Source organism: Somniosus microcephalus, chromosome 5 (genome assembly GCF_052327205.1).
Source record: "Somniosus microcephalus isolate GS21.2 chromosome 5, FLI_Smic_1.0, whole genome shotgun sequence".
Taxonomy (NCBI): domain Eukaryota; kingdom Metazoa; phylum Chordata; class Chondrichthyes; order Squaliformes; family Somniosidae; genus Somniosus; species Somniosus microcephalus.
In genome coordinates, this window is record NC_140991.1 from 16,898,121 (window position 1) to 16,920,011 (window position 21,891).

The following is a 21,891-nucleotide window of genomic DNA, read 5'->3' on the forward strand; positions in this document are numbered from 1 at the left end:
GGTGCGAGTGCGAGAGCGAGAGGGGGGTGCGAGAGCGAGAGGGGGTGCGAGAGCGAGAGGGGGTGGCGAGAGCGAGAGGGGGTGCGAGAGCGAGGAGAGAGGGGGGTGCGAGAGCGAGAGAGAGGGTGCGAGAGAGAGGGTGTTAGGGAGGGGGTGTGGTGAGGGAGCGAGGGGGGGGCGGAGGGAGCAAGAGGGGGCGAGCGAGAGAGAGAGAGGGGCGAGGCGAGGAGAGAGAGGGGTGAGTGAGCGAGAGGGGGGCGGGCTGAGCGAGAGAGGGGCGGGCGAGCGAGAGAGGGGCGAGCGAGAGGGGGCGGGGGCGGGGGCGAGAGAGGGGCGGGCGAGCGATGAGAGGGGGCGGGCGAGAGAGAGGGGCGGGCGAGAGAGAGGGGCGAGCGAGAGAGGGGGGCGAGGAGAGAGAGAGGGGCGAGCGAGAGAGAGAGAGAGGGGCGAGCGAGAGAGAGAGAGGGGCGAGCGAGAGAGAGGGGCGAGCGAGAGAGCGAGAGGGGCGGAGAGAGAGGGGCGAGCGAGCGAGAGAGAGAGGGGCGGGCGAGAGGGGGCGAGCGAGAGAGGGGCGGGCGAGCGAGAGAGGGGCGGCGAGCGAGAGAGGGGCGGGCTGAGAGGGGGGGCGAGGAGAGAGAGAGGGGGCGAGCGAGAGAGAGAGAGGGCGAGCGAGAGAGAGAGAGGGGAGCGAGCGAGAGAGAGAGGGGCGGGCGAGAGGGGCGAGCGAGAGAGGGGCGGGCGAGCGAGAGAGGTGCGGGCGAGAGAGAGGGGCGGGCGAGAGAGAGAGAGGGGCGAGCGAGAGAGAGAGAGGGGCGAGCGAGAGAGAGAGAGGGGCGAGCGAGAGAGAGAGGGGCGAGAGAGAGAGAGGGGCGGGCGAGAGAGAGAGAGGGGGCGAGCGAGAGAGAGAGAGGGGAGAGAGAGAGAGGGGCGAGAGAGAGAGAGAGAGGGGCGAGAGAGAGAGAGGGGCGAGCGAGAGAGAGAGAGGGGGCGAGCGAGGGGGAGGGGCGAGAGTGAGGGGGAGGGGGCGAGCGAGAGGGAGGGGCGAGCGAGAGAGGGAGGGGCGAGCGAGAGAGGAGGGGCGAGCGAGAGAGAGAGGGGCGAGCAAGAGAGAGAGAGGGGCGAGCGCGAGATAGAGAGAGAGGGGCGAGCGCGCGAGAGAGAGAGGGGCGAGCGAGAGAGAGAGGGGCGAGCGAGAGAGAGAGGGGGCGAGCGAGAGAGAGAGAAGGGCGGAGCGAGAGAGAGGGGCGAGCGAGAGAGAGGGCGAGCGAGAGAGAGAGAGAGGGGCGAGCGAGAGAGAGAGAGAGGGGCGAGCGAGAGAGAGAGAGGGGCGAGCGAGAGAGAGAGAGAGAGGGGCGAGTGAGAGAGGGGGGAGGGGCGAGCGCGAGAGAGCGAGAGAGAGAGAGAGGGGCGAGCGAGAGAGAGAGAGAGGGGATCGAGAGAGAGAGGGCGTAGAGCGAGAGAGAGTTGAGCGAGAGAGAGGGCGCGAGTCGAGAGAGAGAGAGAGAGAGAGAGGGGTGCGAGCGAGGAGAGAGGAGAGAGAGAGGAGGGTGTGAGCTGAGAGAGAGAGAGAGAGAGAGAGCGAGAGGGGGCGAGCGCGAGAGAGAGGGTGCGAGCGACGAGAGAGAGAGAGGGGCGAGCGCGAGAGAGGGGCGAGCGCGAGATAGAGAGGGGGGCGCGATGCGCGAGAGGGGGTCGAGCGCGAGAGAGAGGGGCGAGCGCGAGAGAGAGAGGGGCGAGCGCGAGAGAGGGGCGAGCGCGAGAGAGGGGGCGAGCGCGAGAGAGGGGCGAGTGAGAGGGGCGAGCGAGAGAGAGAGGGGGCGAGCGCGAGTGAGAGGGGCGAGCGCGAGAGAGGGGCGAGCGCGAGAGAGGGTGCGAGCGCGAGAGAGGGTGCGAGCGCGAGAGAGGGGCGAGCGCGAGAGAGAGGGGCGAGCGCGAGAGAGAGGGGCGAGCGCGAGAGAGAGAGAGGGGGCGAGCGCGAGAGAGAGAGAGGGGCGAGCGCGAGAGAGAGAGGGGCGAGCGCGAGAGAGAGAGGGGCGAGCGCGAGTGAGAGGGGCGAGCGAGCGAGAGAGGGAGCGAGAGAGAGAGGAGGGAGGGCGAGCGAGAGAGAGGGAGGGGCGCGAGCGAGAGAGAGAGGGGGCGAGCGAGCGAGAGAGGGTCGAGCGAGCGAGAGAGGGGCGAGCGAGAGAGGGGCGAGAGAGAGGAGAGTGAGAGGGGGGGTGAGCGAGGAGAGTGAGAGGGGGGTGAGCGAGAGAGTGACCCGGGGGTGGGGGGCGCGGGGGCGATCCATGTGTTGGCCGGCTACGGATTGAGATTTTTGTTTTTGGAGTTGCAGAGATGGGGGACGGCGACAGGATGGGGGCGAAGAGCAGGCGGATCCTGGTGACTGGGGGCTCGGGGCTGGTCGGCCGTGCCATTGAGCAGGTGGTGAAGGCGGGCGAGGGGCAGGCGGACGAGGATTGGTGTTTCCTGTCCTCAAAAGATGCTGATTTAACGTGAGTCCCAGTCGTGGCGCTGAGCGGGCTCGCCCTTGGCAATCGGCATCTGTAAATAAAATAAATCTTTCTTCATTGGGCCGATTAGGTCGATTAGGCTTATATTCGCTGGAGTTTAGAAGAATGAGAGGGGATCTCATTGAAACTTATAAAATTCTAACAGGACTGGACAGACTAGATGCAGGAAGGATGTTTCTGATGGTCGGGGAGTCCAGAACCAGGGGTCACAGTCTAAGGGTAAGGGGTAAGCCATTTAGGACTGAGATGAGGAGGAATTTCTTCACCCAGAGAGTGGTGAACCTGTGGAATTCTCTACCACAGAGGCAGTTGAGGCCAGTTCATTAATATATTCAAGAAAGAGTTGGATATATTTCTTAAGGCTAAAGGGGATCAAGGGATATGAGGAGAAAGCAGGGACAGGGTACTGAATTTGGATGATCAGCCAGATCATATTGAATGGCGGAGCAGGCTCGAGGGGCCGAATGGCCTACTCCTGCTCCTATCTTCTATGTTTCTATCCTGTTCCTCACCTCTCCTGACGACGGGTCCCGGCAGTGCCTCCCCCCACCCATGGACGAACCTCGACAGTGTTTACATCGCAATATTCCACCCTGGGGTGTGCTGGGCCAACATCTGCGCCCACTTCCCAGCAGGAGCAGGAATTCCGGCTGGTTTTGTCTCCCCGCCCCCCCCCTCTTTTACCCCCTCCCCATTCCCTAACCCAGGGGTGCTGAGGCCAGTTGCTGAGCCCCCGATGATGGTTTTGAAATGCGGTTTCTCGTAACACGGTCACTGCATTCATCGCCCATCACTAGCTGCCCTGAGGTGGCGGTGGTCCGCCTTCAACACAGCGGCTCACTGGGCCACTTCAGAGGGCAGTTGAGAGTCAACCATGTTGGTGTTGGAATGGAGTCACATATAGGCCCAGACCGGCAGGTTCCTTCCCTAAAGGACATTAGTGAATCCAACAGCTTCACGGTCACGTTTACTGATGCTGGCTTTTTATTTCCAGATTGTTTTAAAAACTGAATTCAGATTCTCAAACTCGTGTTCTCTGGATTATTAGTTCAGTAACATAGCCACTGCACTCGAATACCCATCGCCCAAACTATGAGAAAAGGGAAGGAGACCGTATGAATGGGCTTGAGGTGATCCGAGGTGTATCTGGAGAGAGAAGAAGCTGTGGGGTTGCGATCTATCGGAGCGGACCCAGTTTTTCAAAGAGTTGTTTTCTGACATTGAAGACCCCCTCCCCTGTTAGAGGCGGGGTGGGGAGAGGGATGTTTGGTGGGCACAGTGCCACAGCATGATCTGCTCTCCTGTGCAGTGCTGAGCGAGCGCTGCACTGTCAGAGATGCCTTCTTTCAGATAAGACGTTTAAACCGAGGCCCCGTCTGCTCTCTCAGGTGGATGTAAAAGATCCCATTGCACTACTTCGAAGAAGAGCAGGGGAGTTCTCCCCGGTGTCCTGGCCAATATTTATCCCTCAACCAACATCACTAAAAAACATTATCTGTCATTATCACATTGCTGTTTGTGGGAGCTTGCTGTGCGCAAATTGGCTGCCGCATTTCCTACATTACAACAGTGACTACACTCCAAAAGTACTTCATTGGCTGTAAAGCGCTTTGGGACGCCCTGAGGTGATGAAAGGCGCTACAGAAATGCAAGATATTTTGTTTCTTCCTCTCCGTGCAGGAATGCTGCAGAAACCAGGGCCTTGTTCGACAGATACCAACCCACACACGTCATTCACCTGGCAGCCATGGTGGGCGGCCTCTTCCGCAACATGAAGTACAACCTGGATTTCTGGGTGAGCGGCGGCGTGTTAAATATCTCCATCACTGCGTATGACCGAACGTTGGGAGGAGGGCGGGGGATAACCAGCGGTCCCTCTGTGGCCCCGCCTGTGGAAATGCACTGCTTTCGGCCTTGCCTGGAGCATTGGGTCCAATTCTGGGCACCGCACTTTAGGAAGGATGTCAAGGCTTCGGAGAGGGTGCAGAGGAGATTTACTAGAACGGCACCAGGGATGAGGGACATCAGTTACGTGGATAGACTGGAGAAGCTGGGGTTGTTCTCCTTGGAGCAGAGAAGGCGAAGAGGAGATTTGATAGAGGTGTTCAAAATCATGAAGGGTTTGGATCAAGTGAATAAAGCGAAACTGTTTCCAGTGGCTGAAGGGCCGATAATGAGAGGACACAGATTAAAGGTGATTGGCAAAAGAAGCAACAATATCTTGTATTGATATAGCGCCTTTAACGTAGTAAAACGTCCCAAGGCGCTTCACAGGAGTATTATAAGACGAAAATATTTGACACCGATCTACATAGGGATAAATTAGGGCAGGTGACCAAAATCTTGGTCAAAGAGGTAGGTTTTAAGGAGCGTCTTAAAGGAGGAAAGAGAGGCGGAGAGGTTTAGGCAGGAAATTCCAGAGCTTAGGGCCCAGGCAACAGAAGGCATAGCCGCCAATGGTTGAGCGATTATAATCAGGGATGGTCAAGAGGCCAGAATTAGAGGAGCGCAGATATCTCGGAGGCAGGGGTTGGGCGGGGGTGGCGGTGGTGGTTGTGGGGCTGGAGGAGATTACAGAGATAGGGAGGGGGCGAGGCCATGGAGGGATTTGAAAACAAGGATGAGAATTTTGAAATCGAGGTGCTGCTTAACTGGGAGCCAATGTAGGTCAGCGAGCACAGGGGTGATGGGTGAACGGGACTTGGTGCGAGTTAGGACACGGGCAGCCGAGTTTTGGATGACCTCAGGTTTACGTAGGGTAGAATGTGGGAGGCCAGCCAGGAGTGTGTTGGAATAGTCAAGTCTAGAGGTAACAAAGGCATGGATGAGGGTTTCAGCAGCGGATGAGCTGAGGCAGGGGCGGAGACGGGCAATGTTAGAGGTGGAAATAGGCGGTCTTTGTCATGCTGCGGATATGTGGTCGGAAGCTCATTTCAGGGTCAAATATGAGACCAAGGTTGCGAACAGTGTGGTTCAGCCTCAGACAGACGTTAGGGAGAGGGATGGAGTCGGTGGCTAGGGAACGGAGTTTGTGGCGGGGACCGAAAACAATGGCTTCGGTCTTCCCAATATTTAAGCAGAGGCGACATGAGGGAAACTTGTTTACACAACGAGTGGTTAGGATTTGGAATGCTCTGCCTGCGGTGGAAACAGATTCAATAGTAGCCTTCAAAAGGGAATTGGATAAATACTTGAAGAAAAAATTGCAGGATATGGGGAAAGAGCGGGGGGAGTGGGACTAACTGGATTGCTCTTCGAAAGAGCCGGCGCAGACTCGATGGGCCGAATGGCCTCCTTCTGTGCTGTATTATTCTGATTTGTTGAGCCACACTGATCGGGACATCAAGGGTCGAATTCCCGGTCTGTGCAGCAGTTGGGAACGTTGCGTTGGACTCGGGGGGCGGGGGTGGGTGTGGATGGTGGGGGAGGGTTCCTGCAGTACAGCTCAAGCTCCACAGTGGCAAATGTAAGTAAACCACGGCCTGTGGGAGTGGATTTATCAGCCTTCTCCCCTTAGCTGTGACTGGGCCTGTTTCCCAGTCGCTCCGCGAGTTTCAGCAGTAATGGCGGACCAGCAGTGCCGGTGGAAGCCCAGTCCAACAGGAGGCGGTGGGATTTGGTGAGGGGGAGACGGTTGGGTAGATTCTGATTATCGGCTGATGATTTTAGTATTTTGTTTTAACAGAGAAAGAACGTGCACATTAACGACAATGTCCTGCACTCGGCCTACGAGCACGGGGTCACGAAGGTCATCTCCTGTCTCTCCACCTGCATCTTCCCGGACAAGACCACCTACCCCATTGACGAAACCATGGTGAGCCCCCTCCTCTCTCCCCCTCCCAAAAGAACCAGAGGGGAGATGAGAATTTTATTTTTACGCAGCGAGTTGTTATGATCTGGAATGCACTGCCTGAAAGGGCGGTGGAAGCAGATTCAATAGTAACTTTCAAAAGAGAATTGGGTAAATACTTGAAAGAAAACATTTTCAGGGCTGTGGGGAAAGAGCAGGGGGGGAGTGGGACTAATTGGACAGCTCTTTCAGCGAGCCGGCACAGGCAGGACGGGCCTAATGGCCTCCTGTGCTGTACCAATCTATTCTCTAATTCTATCCTGTCTCACGGCCGGTCACCGGGCTGTGTTCAGATTCTAGCCAGCAGTAAGTTGTACTGCAGTCAGAAACTAGCTGTCATACGGTTACAGAAAGACCCAATCCTGCTCCCGAGTCATCCAGGATTTGTAATTGAAGTAAATTTAATGTAAAAAAAAAACCCTCTCTCTCCCTCCTAGATCCACAATGGACCCCCGCACAGTTCAAACTTCGGATATTCCTATGCAAAGCGAATGATTGACATTCAGAACCGGTAAGCATCCGTTCTGTTTAATGTTCTCCATTTCCTTCTTTCTGTCTCTTTTTTGTCTCTGCCCCCCTCGCCCCCGGTCACTGCCCCCCTCGCCCCCGGTCACTGCCCCCCTCGCCCCCGGTCACTGCCCCCCTCGCCCCCGGTCACTGCCCCCCTCGCCCCCGGTCACTGCCCCCCTCGCCCCCGGTCACTGCCCCCCTCGCCCCCGGTCACTGCCCCCCTCGCCCCCGGTCACTGCCCCCCTCGCCCCCGGTCACTGCCCCCCTCGCCCCCGGTCACTGCCCCCCTCGCCCCCGGTCACTGCCCCCCTCGCCCCCGGTCTCTGCCCCCCTCGCCCCCGGTCTCTGCCCCCCTCGCCCCCGGTCTCTGCCCCCCTCGCCCCCCGGTCTCTGCCCCCCGCGCCCCCGGTCTCTGCCCCCCTCGCCCCCGGTCTCTGCCCCCCTCGCCCCCGGTCTCTGCCCCCCTCGCCCCCGGTCTCTGCCCCCCTCGCCCCCGGTCTCTGCCCCCCTCGCCCCCGGTCTCTGCCCCCCTCGCCCCCGGTCTCTGCCCCCCTCGCCCCCGGTCTCTGCCCCCCTCGCCCCCGGTCTCTGCCCCCCTCGCCCCCGGTCTCTGCCCCCCTCGCCCCCGGTCTCTGCCCCCCTCGCCCCCGGTCTCTGCCCCCCTCGCCCCCGGTCTCTGCCCCCCTCGCCCCCGGTCTCTGCCCCCCTCGCCCCCGGTCTCTGCCCCCCTCGCCCCCGGTCTCTGCCCCCCTCGCCCCCCGGTCTCTGCCCCCCTCGCCCCCCGGTCTCTGCCCCCCTCGCCCCCCGGTCTCTGCCCCCCTCGCCCCCCGGTCTCTGCCCCCCTCGCCCCCCGGTCTCTGCCCCCCGGTCTCTGCCCCCCGGTCTCTGCCCCCCGGTCTCTGCCCCCCTCGCCCCCGGTCTCTGCCCCCCTCGCCCCCGGTCTCTGCCCCCCTCGCCCCCGGTCTCTGCCCCCCTCGCCCCCCGGTCTCTGCCCCCCTCGCCCCCCCGGTCTCTGCCCCCCTCGCCCCCCGGTCTCTGCCCCCCTCGCCCCCCGGTCTCTGCCCCCCTCGCCCCCCGGTCTCTGCCCCCCTCGCCCCCCGGTCTCTGCCCCCCTCGCCCCCCGCTCTCTGCCCCCCTCGCCCCCCGCTCTCTGCCCCCCTCGCCCCCCGCTCTCTGCCCCCCTCGCCCCCCGCTCTCTGCCCCCCTCGCCCCCCGCTCTCTGCCCCCCTCGCCCCCCGCTCTCTGCCCCCCTCGCCCCCCGCTCTCTGCCCCCTCGCCCCCCGCTCTCTGCCCCCCTCGCCCCCCGCTCTCTGCCCACCCTCGCCCCCCGCTCTCTGCCCCCCCTCGCCCCCCGCTCTCTGCCCCCCTCGCCCCCCGCTCTCTGCCCCCCTCGCCCCCCGCTCTCTGCCCCCCTCGCCCCCCCCGCTCTCTGCCCCCCCGCCCTCTGCCCCCCCCCTCGCCCCCCGCCCTCGGCCCCCCCCGCCCTCTGCCCCCCTCGCCCCCCGCCCTCTGCCCCCTCGCCCCCCCGCCCTCTGCCCCCCTCGCCCTCTGCCCCCCTCGCCCTCTGCCCCCCTCGCCCCCCGCCCTCTGCCCCCCTCGCCCCCCGCCCTCTGCCCCCCTCGCCCCCCCGGTCTCTGCCCCCCTCGCCCCCCCGGTCTCTGCCCCCCTCGCCCCCCCCGGTCTCTGCCCCCCCCGGTCTCTGCCCCCCTCGCCCCCCCCGGTCTCTGCCCCCCTCGCCCCCCCCGGTCTCTGCCCCCCTCGCCCCCCCCGGTCTCTGCCCCCCTCGCCCCCCCCGGTCTCTGCCCCCCTCGCCCCCCCCAGTCTCTGCCCCCCTCGACCCCCCGGTCTCTGCCCCCCTCGCCCCCCCGGTCTCTGGCCCCCCCGTCTCTGCCCCCCCCCCCCCCGGACCATCTCTGGTAGCAGGCAGAAGCTGGCACTTATGGAGCCGGTATCCTGCAGGTGCTGGTGTTTTCAGATGAGGGAATATTGGAGGCGGGGCCACCGGTCGCGCGGGAGGCGGGGCTAACGGTCACGCTGCCCTATCTGGGCTGTGGATTCCCGCTAACCGTACAACTCCTCTGTTACAGGGGTTACTACGAGCAACACGGCTGCATGTTTACAGCGGTCATTCCCACCAACGTCTTCGGATTGTACGACAACTTTAATATCGAGGATGGCCACGTTTTGCCAGGACTGATTCACAAGACTTACTTGGCGCAGAGTTGAGTCTCAGATTAGTAGTCTTTTGTGCCTGTACTCTAGTGGCGAGTGAGTCTTAAATTTTAGCACATTCCTCCCCAAGTCCTGTCTCCTGTGCACTCCTTGAATCTGTTCTATTTTTAGTTAGGCTCGGTACATTTATAAGTTGGGAGAAAGCTCTTGAAATATTGCCATGACTGCGTTTTAAAGGAGGAGAGAGAGGCGGAGAGCTTTAGGGAGAGAATTCCAGAGCTTAGGGACCCAGGCAGCTGAAGGCACGGCCGCCAATGGTGGAGCAATTAAAATCGGGCATGCGCATGAGGCCAGAATTGGAGGAGGGCAGAGATCTCGGAGGGATTTAGGGCTGGAGGAGGTTACAGAGGTAGGGAGGGTTGTAGGGCTGGAGGAGGTTACAGGGATCTCGGAGGGTTGTGGGGCTGGAGCAGGTTACAGAGATCTCGGAGGGTTGTAGGGCTGGAGGAGGTTACAGAGATCTCGGAGGGTTGTAGGGCTGGAGCAGGTTAGAGACCTCGGAGGGTTATAGGGTTGGAGGAGGTTACAGAGATAGGGAGGGTTGTAGGGCTGGAGGAGGTTACAGAGATCTCGGAGGGTTGTAGGGCTGGAGGAGGTTACAGAGATCTCGGAGGGTTGTGGGGCTGGAGGAGGTTACAGAGATGGGGAGGGTTGTAGGGCTGGAGGAGGTTACAGAGATCTCGGAGGGTTGTGGGGCTGGAGGAGGTTACAGAGATGGGGAGGGTTGTAGGGCTGGAGGAGGTTACAGAGATGGGGAGGGTTGTAGGGCTGGAGGAGGTTACAGAGATAGGGAGGGTTGTCGGGCTGGAGGAGGTTACAGAGATGGGGAGGGTTGTAGGGCTGGAGGAGGTTACAGAGATAGGGAGGGTTGTAGGGCTGGAGAAGATTACAGAGATCTCGGAGGGTTGTAGGGCTGGAGGAGGTTACAGAGATCTCGGAGGGTTGTAGGGCTGGAGGAGGTTAGAGATCTCGGAGGGTTGTAGGGCTGGAGGAGGTTACAGAGATCTCGGAGGGCTGTAGGGCTGGAGGAGGTTACAGAGATCTCGGAGGGTTGTAGGGCTGGAGGAGGTTACAGAGATATCGGAGGATTGTAGGGCTGGAGGAGGTTACAGAGATCGCGGAGGGTTGTAGGGCTGGAAGAGGTTACAGAGATCTCGGAGGGTTGTAGGGCTGGAGGAGGTTAGAGATCTCGGAGGGTTGTAGGGCTGGAGGAGGTTAGAGATCTCGGAGGGTTGTAGGGCTAGAGGAGGTTACAGGGATCTCGGAGGGTTGTAGGGCTGGAGGAGGTTACAGAGATCTCGGAGGGTTGTAGGGCTGGAGGAGGTTAGCGATCTCGGAGGGTTGTAGGGCTGGAGGAGGTTAGAGATCTCGGAGGGTTGTAGGGCTAGAGGAGGTTACAGGGATCTCGGAGGGTTGTGGGGCTGGAGGAGATTAGAGATCTCGGTTGTAGGGCTGGAGGAGGTTACAGAGATCTCGGAGGGTTGTGGGGCTGGAGGAGATTACAGGGATAGGGAGGGGTTGTGGGGCTGGAGGAGATTAGAGATAGGGAGGGGTTGTGGGGCTGGAGGAGATTAGAGATAGGGAGGGGTTGTGGGGCTGGAGGAGGTTACTGAGATCTCGGAGGGTTGTGGGGCTGGAGGAGGTTACAGAGATCTCGGAGGGGTTGTGGGGCTGGAGGAGGTTAGAGAGATCTCGGAGGGTTGTAGTGCTGGAGGAGGTTACAGAGATCTCGGAGGGTTGTGGGGCTGGAGGAGGTTACAGAGATCTCGGAGGGTTGTAGGGCTGGAGGAGGTTACAGAGATCTCAGAGGGTTGTAGGGCTGGAGGAGGTTAGCGATCTCGGAGGGTTGTAGGGCTGGAGGAGGTTAGAGATCTCGGAGGGTTGTAGGGCTAGAGGAGGTTACAGGGATCTCGGAGGGTTGTGGGGCTGGAGGAGATTAGAGATCTCGGTTGTAGGGCTGGAGGAGGTTACAGAGATCTCGGAGGATTGTGGGGCTGGAGGAGATTACAGGGATAGGGAGGGGTTGTGGGGCTGGAGGAGATTAGAGATAGGGAGGGGTTGTGGGGCTGGAGGAGATTAGAGATAGGGAGGGGTTGTGGGGCTGGAGGAGGTTACTGAGATCTCGGAGGGTTGTGGGGCTGGAGGAGGTTACAGAGATCTCGGAGGGGTTGTGGGGCTGGAGGAGGTTAGAGAGATCTCGGAGGGTTGTAGTGCTGGAGGAGGTTACAGAGATCTCGGAGGGTTGTGGGGCTGGAGGAGGTTACAGAGATCTCGGAGGGGCGAGGCTGGAGGAGGTTACAGAGATCTCGGAGGGTTGTAGGGCTGGAGGAGGTTACAGAGATAGGGAGGGTTGTAGTGCTGGAGGAGGTTACAGAGATCTCGGAGGGTTGTGGGGCTGGAGGAGGTTACAGAGATCTCGGAGGGGCGAGGCTGGAGGAGGTTACAGAGATCTCGGAGGGTTGTAGGGCTGGAGGAGGTTACAGAGATAGGGAGGGTTGTGCTGGAGGAGGTTACAGAGATCTCGGAGGGTTGTGGGGCTGGAGGAGGTTACAGAGATCTCGGAGGGTTGTGGGGCTGGAGGAGGTTACAGAGATAGGGAGGGTTGTAGGGCTGGAGGAGGTTACAGAGATCTCGGAGGGTTGTAGGGCTGGAGGAGGTTACAGAGATCTCGGGGGGGTTGTTGGGCTGGAGGAGGTTACAGAGATCTCGGGGGGGTTATAGGGCTGGAGGAGGTTACAGAGATAGGGAGGGTTGTAGGGCTGGAGGAGGTTACAGAGATCTCGGAGGGTTGTGGGGCTGGAGGAGGTTACAGAGATAGGGAGGGTTGTAGGGCTGGAGGAGGTTACAGAGATCGCGGAGGGTTGTAGGGCTGGAGGAGGTTACAGAGATCGCGGAGGGTTGTAGGGCTGGAGGAGGTTACAGAGATCGCGGAGGGTTGTAGGGCTGGAGGAGGTTACAGAGATCTCGGAGGGTTGTGGGGCTGGTGGAGGTTACAGAGATAGGGAGGGTTGTAGGGCTGGAGGAGGTTACAGAGATCGCGGAGGGTTGTAGGGCTGGAGGAGGTTACAGAGATCTCGGAGGGTTGTGGGGCTGGTGGAGGTTACAGAGATAGGGAGGGTTGTAGGGCTGGAGGCGGTTACAGAGATCTCGGGGGGTTGTAGGGCTGGAGGAGGTTACAGAGATCTCGGAGGGTTGTGGGGCTGGAGGAGGTTACAGAGATCGCGGAGGGTTGTAGGGCTGGAGGAGGTCACAGAGATAGGGAGGGGTGAGTCCAAGGAGGGATTGGAAAACACGGATGAGAACTTTAAAATTGAGGCGTTGCCGGACCGGGAGCCAATGCAAGTCAGCGAGCACGGGGGTGACGGCTGAACGGGACTGCGCTAACTCTGGGGTCATTGAGTAGAACGCACCACCGCTCCATTCAGGAACGGGAGCAAGTTGTATCTAAGTTACTAACCTCGTCCTGTTTCATTTCTTTCCTTCTCCCTAGAAAATGGCACTTCGCTGATGGTGTGGGGATCGGGGAAGCCCAGGCGGCAGTTCATATATTCTCTGGTACGGTGCTGGGCCAATTCCTGGAACTAGATTTGTTGCCGCGCTGTGACTGACCCTTTGAGCAGATCCCACAGAGGGATATGGTGTTGGGACAGTGGGATGGACGCTGGCCATTTCCTGTCTGGGACCCCTGGGTCTTACTCCTGCCCCAGCTGATGGGATGGAAGTCTCCCGTGTCTGGGCACTGGGACTACAAGAAAACCCGGCGAGCTCGTCTGCCCACTGGAGGCGAGGCCGATTGCCTCAGATGGGGTGAGTCTGTCTCCGTCTGCCCACTGGGGCGAGGCCGATTCACTAGGGGTGTGGCTCGACGGGTCTGCCCGGGTTATGTGTCTGATTTGGGGGGGGTTGAGGTGTGACACTAATGGCGGACGTGGATGGTGGCCCGTGAATCGCACCATCCCATCCCGAGGGTGTGGAGTATGCGGGGCGTCTACAAACGAGCGAGTCGATGGTTTGATGACTGCAGGGTCTGACTGGCACTTTGTAACAGTGATGTCTGCATTTTTCAGGACCTGGCCCGTCTCATCATCTGGGTTTTGAGAGAATACAAAGAGATTGAGCCCATCATCCTCTCGGGTGAGAATGTTTGTTTTGTCTGATAACGCTCCTGTGACGTGCTTTGCGACATTTTACAACAAAGGCACTATAAAAATGCAAGTTGTTGTTTGGTTTACTTTGAGGAGGGAAGCAAGTTACAGCACAGTCACCGAGTGAAAACCTCCCTCTCTGTTCTCTTCCCCCTCCCCTGCCACCTCCAGACACCTCGGTGAGTAAATTGTTCTAGTCACTGCCAAGGTGCAGGCATTGGGTGAGGCCGGGATCGGGCATTGGGTGAGCTAGGATCGGGCATTGGGTGAGCTAGGATCGGGCATCGGGTGAGGCCAGGATCGGGCATTGGGTGAGCTAGGATCGGGCATTGGGTGAGGCCGGGGTCGGGCATTGGGTGAGCTAGGATCAGGCATTGGGTGAGGCCGGGATCGGGCGTTGGGCGAGGCCGGGATCGGGCGTTGGGCGAGGCCGGGATCGGGCGTTGGGCGAGGCCGGGATCGGGCGTTGGGCGAGGCCGGGATCGGGCGTTGGGCGAGGCCGGGATCAGGATCGGGCGTTGGGCGAGGCCGGGATCAGGATCGGGCGGGATCGGGCGTTGGGCGGGGCCGGGGTCGGGCATTGGGCGGGGTCGGGCATTGGGCGGGATCGGGCGGGGCTGGGATCGGTCGGGATCGGGCGTTGGGCGGGGTCGGGCATTGGGCGGGGCCGGGATCGGGCATTGGGCGGGGCCGGGGTCGGGCATTGGGCCGGGGTCGGGCATTGGGCGGGATCGGGCGGGGTCGGGCATCGGGCGGGGCCGGGGTCGGGCATCGGGCGGGGCCGGGATTGGGCGGGGCCGGGCATCGGGCGGGGTCGGGCATCGGGCGGGGCCGGGGTCGGGCATCGGGCGGGGTCGGGCATCGGGCGGGGTCGGGCATCGGGCGAGATCGGGCATTGGGCTGGGGTCGGGCATTGGGCGAGGCCGGCTTCGGGATCGGGTGAGGCTGGGATCGGGCTCGGTCGCGGTGCTTTCCACAGTCGAGTAGGCAGCTAGCACTTGGTGTCGTGTATTCGAGAAGTGCTGGCGGATGCAGGTACTGAAGGGGTGCTGCACTCCCCAACAAGAGTCTTATCTTTCAGGATAAGGAGGAGTAAAGGGGAGGCAGGGAAAGTGGGTTAGCACCAGGGCTCAAATCCCCTCCAGAATGATGGGTTGATATTCTCATCTCCATGCTGGCTGTAAGGGTGTTGTGCGGAGGTACTTTGGGTGTCTGAGTCCAGCTCCGAGAGACTCTGTCAGCCCCCCAATTATCACCGTCACTCTGATCATAAGGTCGATGAGGGAAAGCATTTGTAAAGCCATAGTGCTCCAGTAGGAGGTACTGTTCCAAAATGTTGGGGCAACACAGAGAGCTTTACTCTGTATCTAACCCGTGCTGTACCTGCCCTGGGAGTGTTTGATGGGACAGTGTAGAGGGAGCTTTACTCTGTATCTAACCCGTGCTGTACCTGCCCTGGGAGTGTTTGATGGGACAGTGTAGAGGGAGCTTTACTCTGTATCTAACCCGTGCTGTACCTGCCCCGGGAGTGTTTGATGGGACAGTGTAGAGGGAGCTTTGCTCTGTATCTAACCCGTGCTGTACCTGCCCCGGGAGTGTTTGATGGGACAGTGTAGAGGGAGCTTTACTCTGTATCTAACCCATGCTGTACCTGCCCTGGCAGTGTTTGATGGGACAGTGTAGAGCGAGCTTTGCTCTGTATCTAACCCCGTGCTGTACCTGCCCTGGGAGTGTTTGATGGGACAGTGTAGAGGGAGCTTTACTCTGTATCTAATCCGTGCTGTACCTGCCCTCAGAGGGTTTGATGGGACAGTGTAGAGGGAGCTTTACTCTGTATCTAACCCATGCTGTACCTGCCCTGGGAGTGTTTGGTGGGACAGTGTAGAGGGAGCTTTACTCTGTATCTGACCCATACTGTACCCAATTGATTATGTTCACTGCTTAAACTGGGAGCCTGATTGCTGTGTCCTCATTTTGATGAACCTTTCCCCTCAAAGAGCCGTTTGTTGAGTAGGCTGAGTGCTGTAAATTAATGGTGCTGGGCCGTAGGCAGGGGCTCGGATGGTGTTAGACGCGGCTTACTGTGAGGGTAATGTTCCTGTGTTTCCGTCCTCAGTGGGTGAAGAAGAAGAAGTGTCGATTAAAGAGGCAGCGGAGAGCATCGTGGCAGCCACGGGGTTCAAAGGGGAGCTCATCGTATCCTTCACGTGTGGAACTGCCTGTATAATAGATCCTTCGGAGAGATCCCAACTCCACGGACACCCTCGATGGGTCAGTGAGTCACTGTGACCAGTGCTGGAAACCAGCCGGGGCCCCAGCTCCTGATGGCTCCCTCATGACCCCCGTTGGCCGGAGCCTGTGCGTGACGGAGACGGGTCGGGTTGCCAACTCTGGCTGGGCATGTTCCTGGAGCTTTCTTCACACAACCTCCCACCGCCCCGCCCCCCACTCTCCCACCATTGGTCGCACGACACATCCATCCTCATGATGTCCTGCCTTTCCGTGGCCAATCGGAAAGCGAACAGGCTCTTCATTACCTGATTGGGTGATTCTTGACTCTCGGTCAAACCCCCCCCGCCCCCGTCTCCAATAACTGAAAACTGTGTGAAGAATATTTTTTAATGCCCCTGTGATTTTTCTCCCGAGTTACAGCAGTGTCCGGGCGATTAATCTTTAATCCCTGGAATGTTGGCAGCCCTAGTGCAATGTCTGGACTGGTTCATGCGCAGCTGTAGCACCCTTCCACAGTTGAATAGCATGTCGCCATTCGCTGCCCAGGCTCGCGCGTGCAGACCGGCACCTGGGCGAGGTACCTGAGGGTGGCTCTGTGCCCCAGAGAGGACTGCTAACCCGTGTGTGTCCAGGTATCCGTTGGGATAGCGGCAGCCGAGGATATTCCAGACGCTGTCTCCCTTTTTCTTTAATTCCCAGCATCAAGTTTGACACAAGCAAATCCGATGGCCAGTTCAAGAAGACGGCCAGTAACAGCAAGCTGAGGAAATACCTGCCAGACTTCAAGTTCACCCCCTTCAGCCAAGGTGAGTCACAGTGCCTACACCCAACATCCTCTATATCCATGGCCCCTCCGCTACCCCAGCAGTTAAGATAGAGCACAGCACCAATGCCCACCTTCCAGTGTATCCGTGCCCCCTCTCTAATGCCAGCTAGCCTGGGTAAAGCACAGCGCCAATGCCCGCCTTCCTCCTGTGTATCTGTGCCCCTTCTAATGCCAGCTAGCCTGGGTAAAGCACAGCACCAACACCCACCTTCTAGTGTATCTGTGCCCTCTCTCTAATGCCAGCTAGCCTGGGTAAAGCACAGCACCAATGCCCGCCTTCCTCCTGTGTATCTGTGCCCTCTAATGCCAGCTAGCCTGGGTAAAGCACAGCACCAACACCCGCCTTTCTCCAGTGTATCTGTGCCCCCTCTAATGCCAGCTAGCCTGGGTAAAGCACAGCACCAATGCCCACCTTCCAGTGTATCCGTGTCCCCTCTCTAATGCCAGCTAGCCTGGGTAAAGCACAGCGCCAATGCCCGCCTTCCTCCTGTGTATCTGTGCCCCTTCTAATGCCAGCTAGCCTGTGTAAAGCACAGCACCAACACCCACCTTCTAGTGTATCTGTGCCCTCTCTCTAATGCCAGCTAGCCTGGGTAAAGCACAGCACCAATGCCCGCCTTCCTCCTGTGTATCTGTGCCCTCTCTCTAATGCCAGCTAGCCTGGGTAAAGCACAGCACCAACACCCGCCTTTCTCCAGTGTATCTGTGCCCCCTCTAATGCCAGCTAGCCTGGGTAAAGCACAGCACCAATGCCCACCTTCCAGTGTATCCGTGTCCCCTCTCTAATGCCAGCTAGCCTGGGTAAAGCACAGCACCAATGCCCGCCTTCCTCCTGTGTATCTGTGCCCCTTCTAATGCCAGCTAGCCTGGGTAAAGCAAAGCACCAATGCCCGCCTTCCTCCTGTGTATCTGTGCCCTCTCTAATGCCAGCTAGCCTGGGTAAAGCACAGCACCAATGCCCGCCTTCCTCCTGTGTATCTGTGCCCTCTCTAATGCCAGCTGGCCAGCTTACAATTAGCCACGGCACCACTGACGCCCAGGGAAGTGAAAGCCCAGTCAGTGTTGCTGCTGCCGACCGTTAACCAGTGATTCCTGGCGTGGTTCGGCGGTGATGCCCGTATAGTTGAATAGATTTTTGGACGCTAAGGGAATCGAGGGATATGGGGATCGGGCGGGAAAGTGGAGTTGAGGTAGAAGTTCAGCCCTGATCTTATTGAATGGCGGAGCAGGCTCGAGGGGCCTACTCCTGCTCCTATTTCTTATGGTCTTGTGTTCTTGATCACTGTCGCGGCTCACACATGAAGAATGGCCAAAGTTGCGGTGGTGCCAGTGACCCATAGACCCGCATCCTGAACTGGCGTGTTCAGGAGAGGAAGGGACGACATTGCCACACTTCCATGGACTGCCGGCAACCTCTACCTTTGGGGAATGTGAAGTCTATTCTACCAGTCGGAATCAGTTATTAAACCCGAAGTACAGTCAGAACGCACGTGTACTACAAGAACTGTCTGACTATATTCGTTGGGGAATAAAGAGAGGATGTATTTAAGTAGACTACATCTCCATATGGATATTTCAATCTGGCGTTGCTGATTGGTTTAGGGATTGCTGACTAATTGTTTTTGTTGGAATGCCATTACTGTCGCTATGGGTCTCACAGAGCAGGCGTTTTGCTCACTGCCTGAGGGCTGCCCTGTCCACATGGCTGCAAGATGCTCGCACTGCTCCTTGCCTTATTGGACGAGACTGCCACCTTACACCCTGGCTCAGTTTAAGGCAGGGTCACCTCGTGGTCGTGAGTTCAGATTCCACCATGGCACATTGTGAAATTCAATTCAATAAAATCTGGTAATCAGTGAAATTAATTTGAATCCATCTGGTCATTTACTGAGCTGGCCTCGGGGAGAAAATGAAATGGGGTCGTGAAAGCAACCGGACTGGCGTAAAAACCCAACTGGTTCACTAATGTGCTACCCCAGATGTGATTAAGAACATAACATAAGAATTAGGAGCAGGAGTAGGCCACACGGCCCCTCGAGCCTGCTCCGCCATTCAATGAGATCATGGCTGATCATTGACTTTTCCACCCGATCTCCATATCTCTTGATTCTTCAAGAGTCCAAAAATCTATCAATCTCAGCCTTGAATATACTCAACGACTCAGCATCCACAGCCCTTTGGTGTAGAGAATTCCAAAGATTCACGACCCTCTGAGTGAAGAAATTCCTCCTCATCTCAGTCTTGAATGGCCTACCTCTTATCCTGAGACTGTGCCCCCTAGTTCTAGACTCTCCAGCCAGGAGAAACAACCTCTCAGCATCTACCCTGTCAATCCCCCTCAGAATCTTGTATGTTTCAATGAGATCACCTCTCATTCTTCTAAACTCCAGAGAGTATAGTCCCAATCTACACAATCTCTCCTCATAGGTCAACCCTCTCATCCCCGGGATCTAGTGAATCTTCGTTGTACAGCCTCTAAGATGAGAAGTGGTCCAAATGACTGGCCTTGAATCAGGTCCGAGATGAGCGGAATGCTGTCTTGTTTGGGTTGTGTTTTTTTTTTACAGGTGTAATTTTACCAATTGAATATATATTCAAAGTTCTTTTCAACTTTCCCTTATGGTACTTGTTGACTATCGGTCTCGTGCCAGTATTTGGCCTTAGATGGAGTTTGCCACCCGCTTTGGGCTGCATTCACAAGCAACCCGACTCCAAGACTCGATCCCAACGAGCCGGGGGCCGCTACCGGCCTCTCGCCGTCCACAGGCTGAGCCTCGATCACAAGGACTCAGGGCCCCGGAGCGTCGTCGGAGAAAGAGGTCTTCTATACACCGCATTTCCCTCGCCCGCCAGGCGAGCGGGGAGTCGGTGCTGGGCTCTTCACTTACTAGGGGAATCCTTGTTAGTTTCTTTTCCTCTGCTTAGTAATATGCTTAAATTCAGCAATTGTTGTGTCTGATCTGAGGTCGTAGGGATGGGCAATAAATGCTGGCCTGGCCAGCGACGCCCCGATCCCATGAACGAATATTAAAAAAAGGAATATTGTAGGAACGTGGGTTCAACGAACTTTAATGAAACAAACAGGTTTTAACAAGAAACTGCAGGATAACATCGAATGTAGGTCTGCTCTCTTTGGAGACTCCACAAGGACTGCTAGGGTGGTCCCGTGGCTGACGTCATCACGTTTTTCCCGCCAGTGGGGGATCACGTGATGAACGGCGTGACGTCATCACGTTTTAACCGCGCTGTTAAAGTAACCACGCTCTGTACAGTTAAACAGCATAAATAAAGATACAGACTCCGGCTGTAGCTAACGTTGTTAAAGGAATTATATACAAACGATCTGAGTCCTTTGGTGGCTCCGCCACAATATATTTGTTTCTAATTCTTGCATCTGCACAAAAAGGAACAAATTGTGAACAAAACAAGTAACAGGACGGGTTTTAATTTGTTTCAGCTGTCCAGGAGACCTGCGATTGGTTCGCGGCCAATTACGACACAGCGAGGAAGTGAGGACACACAGGGCAGTCGGTCGGTCAGTCTGGGCGCTCGGATACAATCGTAACACGTGCTCACAGTGATTGTGGGGTTTGGAATTTGCTTGGAAGCGGATACCTGTATTATATAATGTAGCAATGGGCCTAATTCAGAGGGAAGCAGCCGAGGCCGCACCCCGACTCTCTGCCGGTGCAGCCCCTCGTCCAGCTCCTGTGCCGGGATTGCACCGCGGGCTTGTTACGGTGACAGCAGCTGGGCACTTCGACACTACAGGATGGTGCAGGGTGGCTCCTGCTCCATCTCCGGGTCACTGCAATTGAATATCTCTGTTGAGGGGTAGTTTGCTGTAGGTTTGTGTATGATTTGCTATTTGGGTTATCCGTGTCAAAAAATGTTATTCTCCCATTTCTAATTAACCTTTTCTCTTCCCCTCGCCCTCCTTAACATTTCCTGATTGTCTCCCTGTAGTTTCAGCAGTGGCGATGCTGATTTGTGCAGTTGGTTTCCGAGGTGCAGATAGTTCCATGGGTGCAGCAAGCCCCATCGCACCTTGTGCAAGAGTAGGCGGGGAGTGGTGGCAGGTTATTCAACTACAGGAGGCATTCCAACGGGCTGATTCTCCACATATCCTGGTGGCACTTCCCCAACTTACCCGAGGAACACCCAGCCTGGCTGTGGTGGAGCGGTCAGCTGGGGCGAGACCTTTCTGGGCGGTATGGTGTGACACCACTGTAGGTATTTTATCTACCGGGTGAGCCTCACTCTCTCGGTGAACATCTTTAGGTGGTCCCTCTCGCTGCCCGACCGTCTCTCCGCACTACACTCATTGCTGGGAAACATTTTGAGTCGGGGTGAGGTGCGGAGATCCTTTCGATGGTAAAACAGTTGTAGTTAACGTTTAAAAAAAAAAAATTTTAAGTGACAAATGACACCGCTCGTTGGGTTGCAATATTTGAACACGATACTTTCAATGGGGGGATGGAATCCAGTTTAAATCACCGTACTGTGGACTGTCTCACCTATTGGTGGGGGAGTCTGGTTACAGCTCGAGTGGAATTCCTGCCAGCTTGACGGCGCGTTTACGTTTGCTGCTTGTTTAGTCAGGGTCAGGGTGAGTGGGGTCTGTGTATGGGCTTCTCAGGGGGATTGGATTGAGGTCTCTCTGCGGATTGAAGCTGTGAGAACAGGCTCCGTGCACCAGCTCCCTGTAGTGTGGAGGGGAAGGAGAAGTGGGCTCTGGGTATGAGCTCCCGGTGGGTCGGAGCAGGGTCTGTTTGAGCTGTTTACGGGTGGGCTCAGGTAGGGTGAGATCTGTGCACGAGCCCCAACCCCATTTAGTTTGTGAAAACCTGCTCCCATATCACAGCAGCAGCGTCCCAGTGCCACAGTTTGTAGCTGGGATAAGTGAGTTAGTTTCAGCAATGTTACAAAATGCTACACTCCCCATTTCATTTTAAAGACGTGCTTGTAGCAGCTCTCGGGCCTATTAATTATCAGAATTAGTTTGTGTGGGGTTAGAGGAATAATTGGAAGTATTTTCTTTTTATTGTGATGCAGAGTACGTTTCCTCCAGTTTCTCCCATTCGCAGTGCCACCTTTAGCCTGACACAGACTCCCCATAGCGGCAAGGCACGCCGCCCTCATTTACATTCTTCCCTGCAGCCTGTGACCTCTAGCCTCTCCCGGTTTACTGCAGGTGAGACCAGGGGAATGATCGAGCCTGGCTGTGCCCACCCACACCATAGCCCCGCCCGCACTGCTGCTGTTGGAGATGAGAGCAGAGGCTGGAATGGATAGGAGAGGCCAATTGGAGTGGATGCTGTATTCCTCGTATGTGAATATCTTCCACAAAACTGTCTTTTCACCATTGTGTTCACAGACTGTTGCAATTTTTGAAATTTAACTTCTGGTTGTGTAGTGGGAAAATGAGTTTTGGTGAATAATTAAAAGATGTACCAATAATTTTATTTTGTAAAGGTGATTTAAATATTAAAAGTACAGCTGTTTGCAATCAAACCAATTCTCAAGGACTGTTTTAAATTTCTCCTCGCTTCCTCCCCTGAATACTGTCATGGGCTGAGACGTGAG

At 57.6% G+C, this 21,891-nt stretch overlaps 1 protein-coding gene across 1 annotated transcript; it reads left to right on the forward strand.

Annotated features, from left to right (window-relative positions):
* The first annotated feature begins 2,322 nt into the window (after positions 1–2,322).
* On the forward strand, positions 2,323–21,823 carry LOC147116917 (GDP-L-fucose synthase-like). The gene is made up of 10 exons (XM_085987366.1): positions 2,323–2,492; positions 4,191–4,305; positions 6,196–6,324; positions 6,798–6,871; positions 8,958–9,091; positions 12,593–12,657; positions 13,170–13,236; positions 15,364–15,443; positions 16,186–16,285; positions 19,763–21,823. The coding sequence occupies exons 1-10, from the start codon at positions 2,335–2,337 to the stop codon at positions 19,816–19,818; spliced, it is 978 nt and encodes a 325-aa protein (XP_085843492.1). The 5' UTR covers positions 2,323–2,334; the 3' UTR covers positions 19,819–21,823.
* Positions 21,824–21,891: the final 68 nt, after the last annotated feature.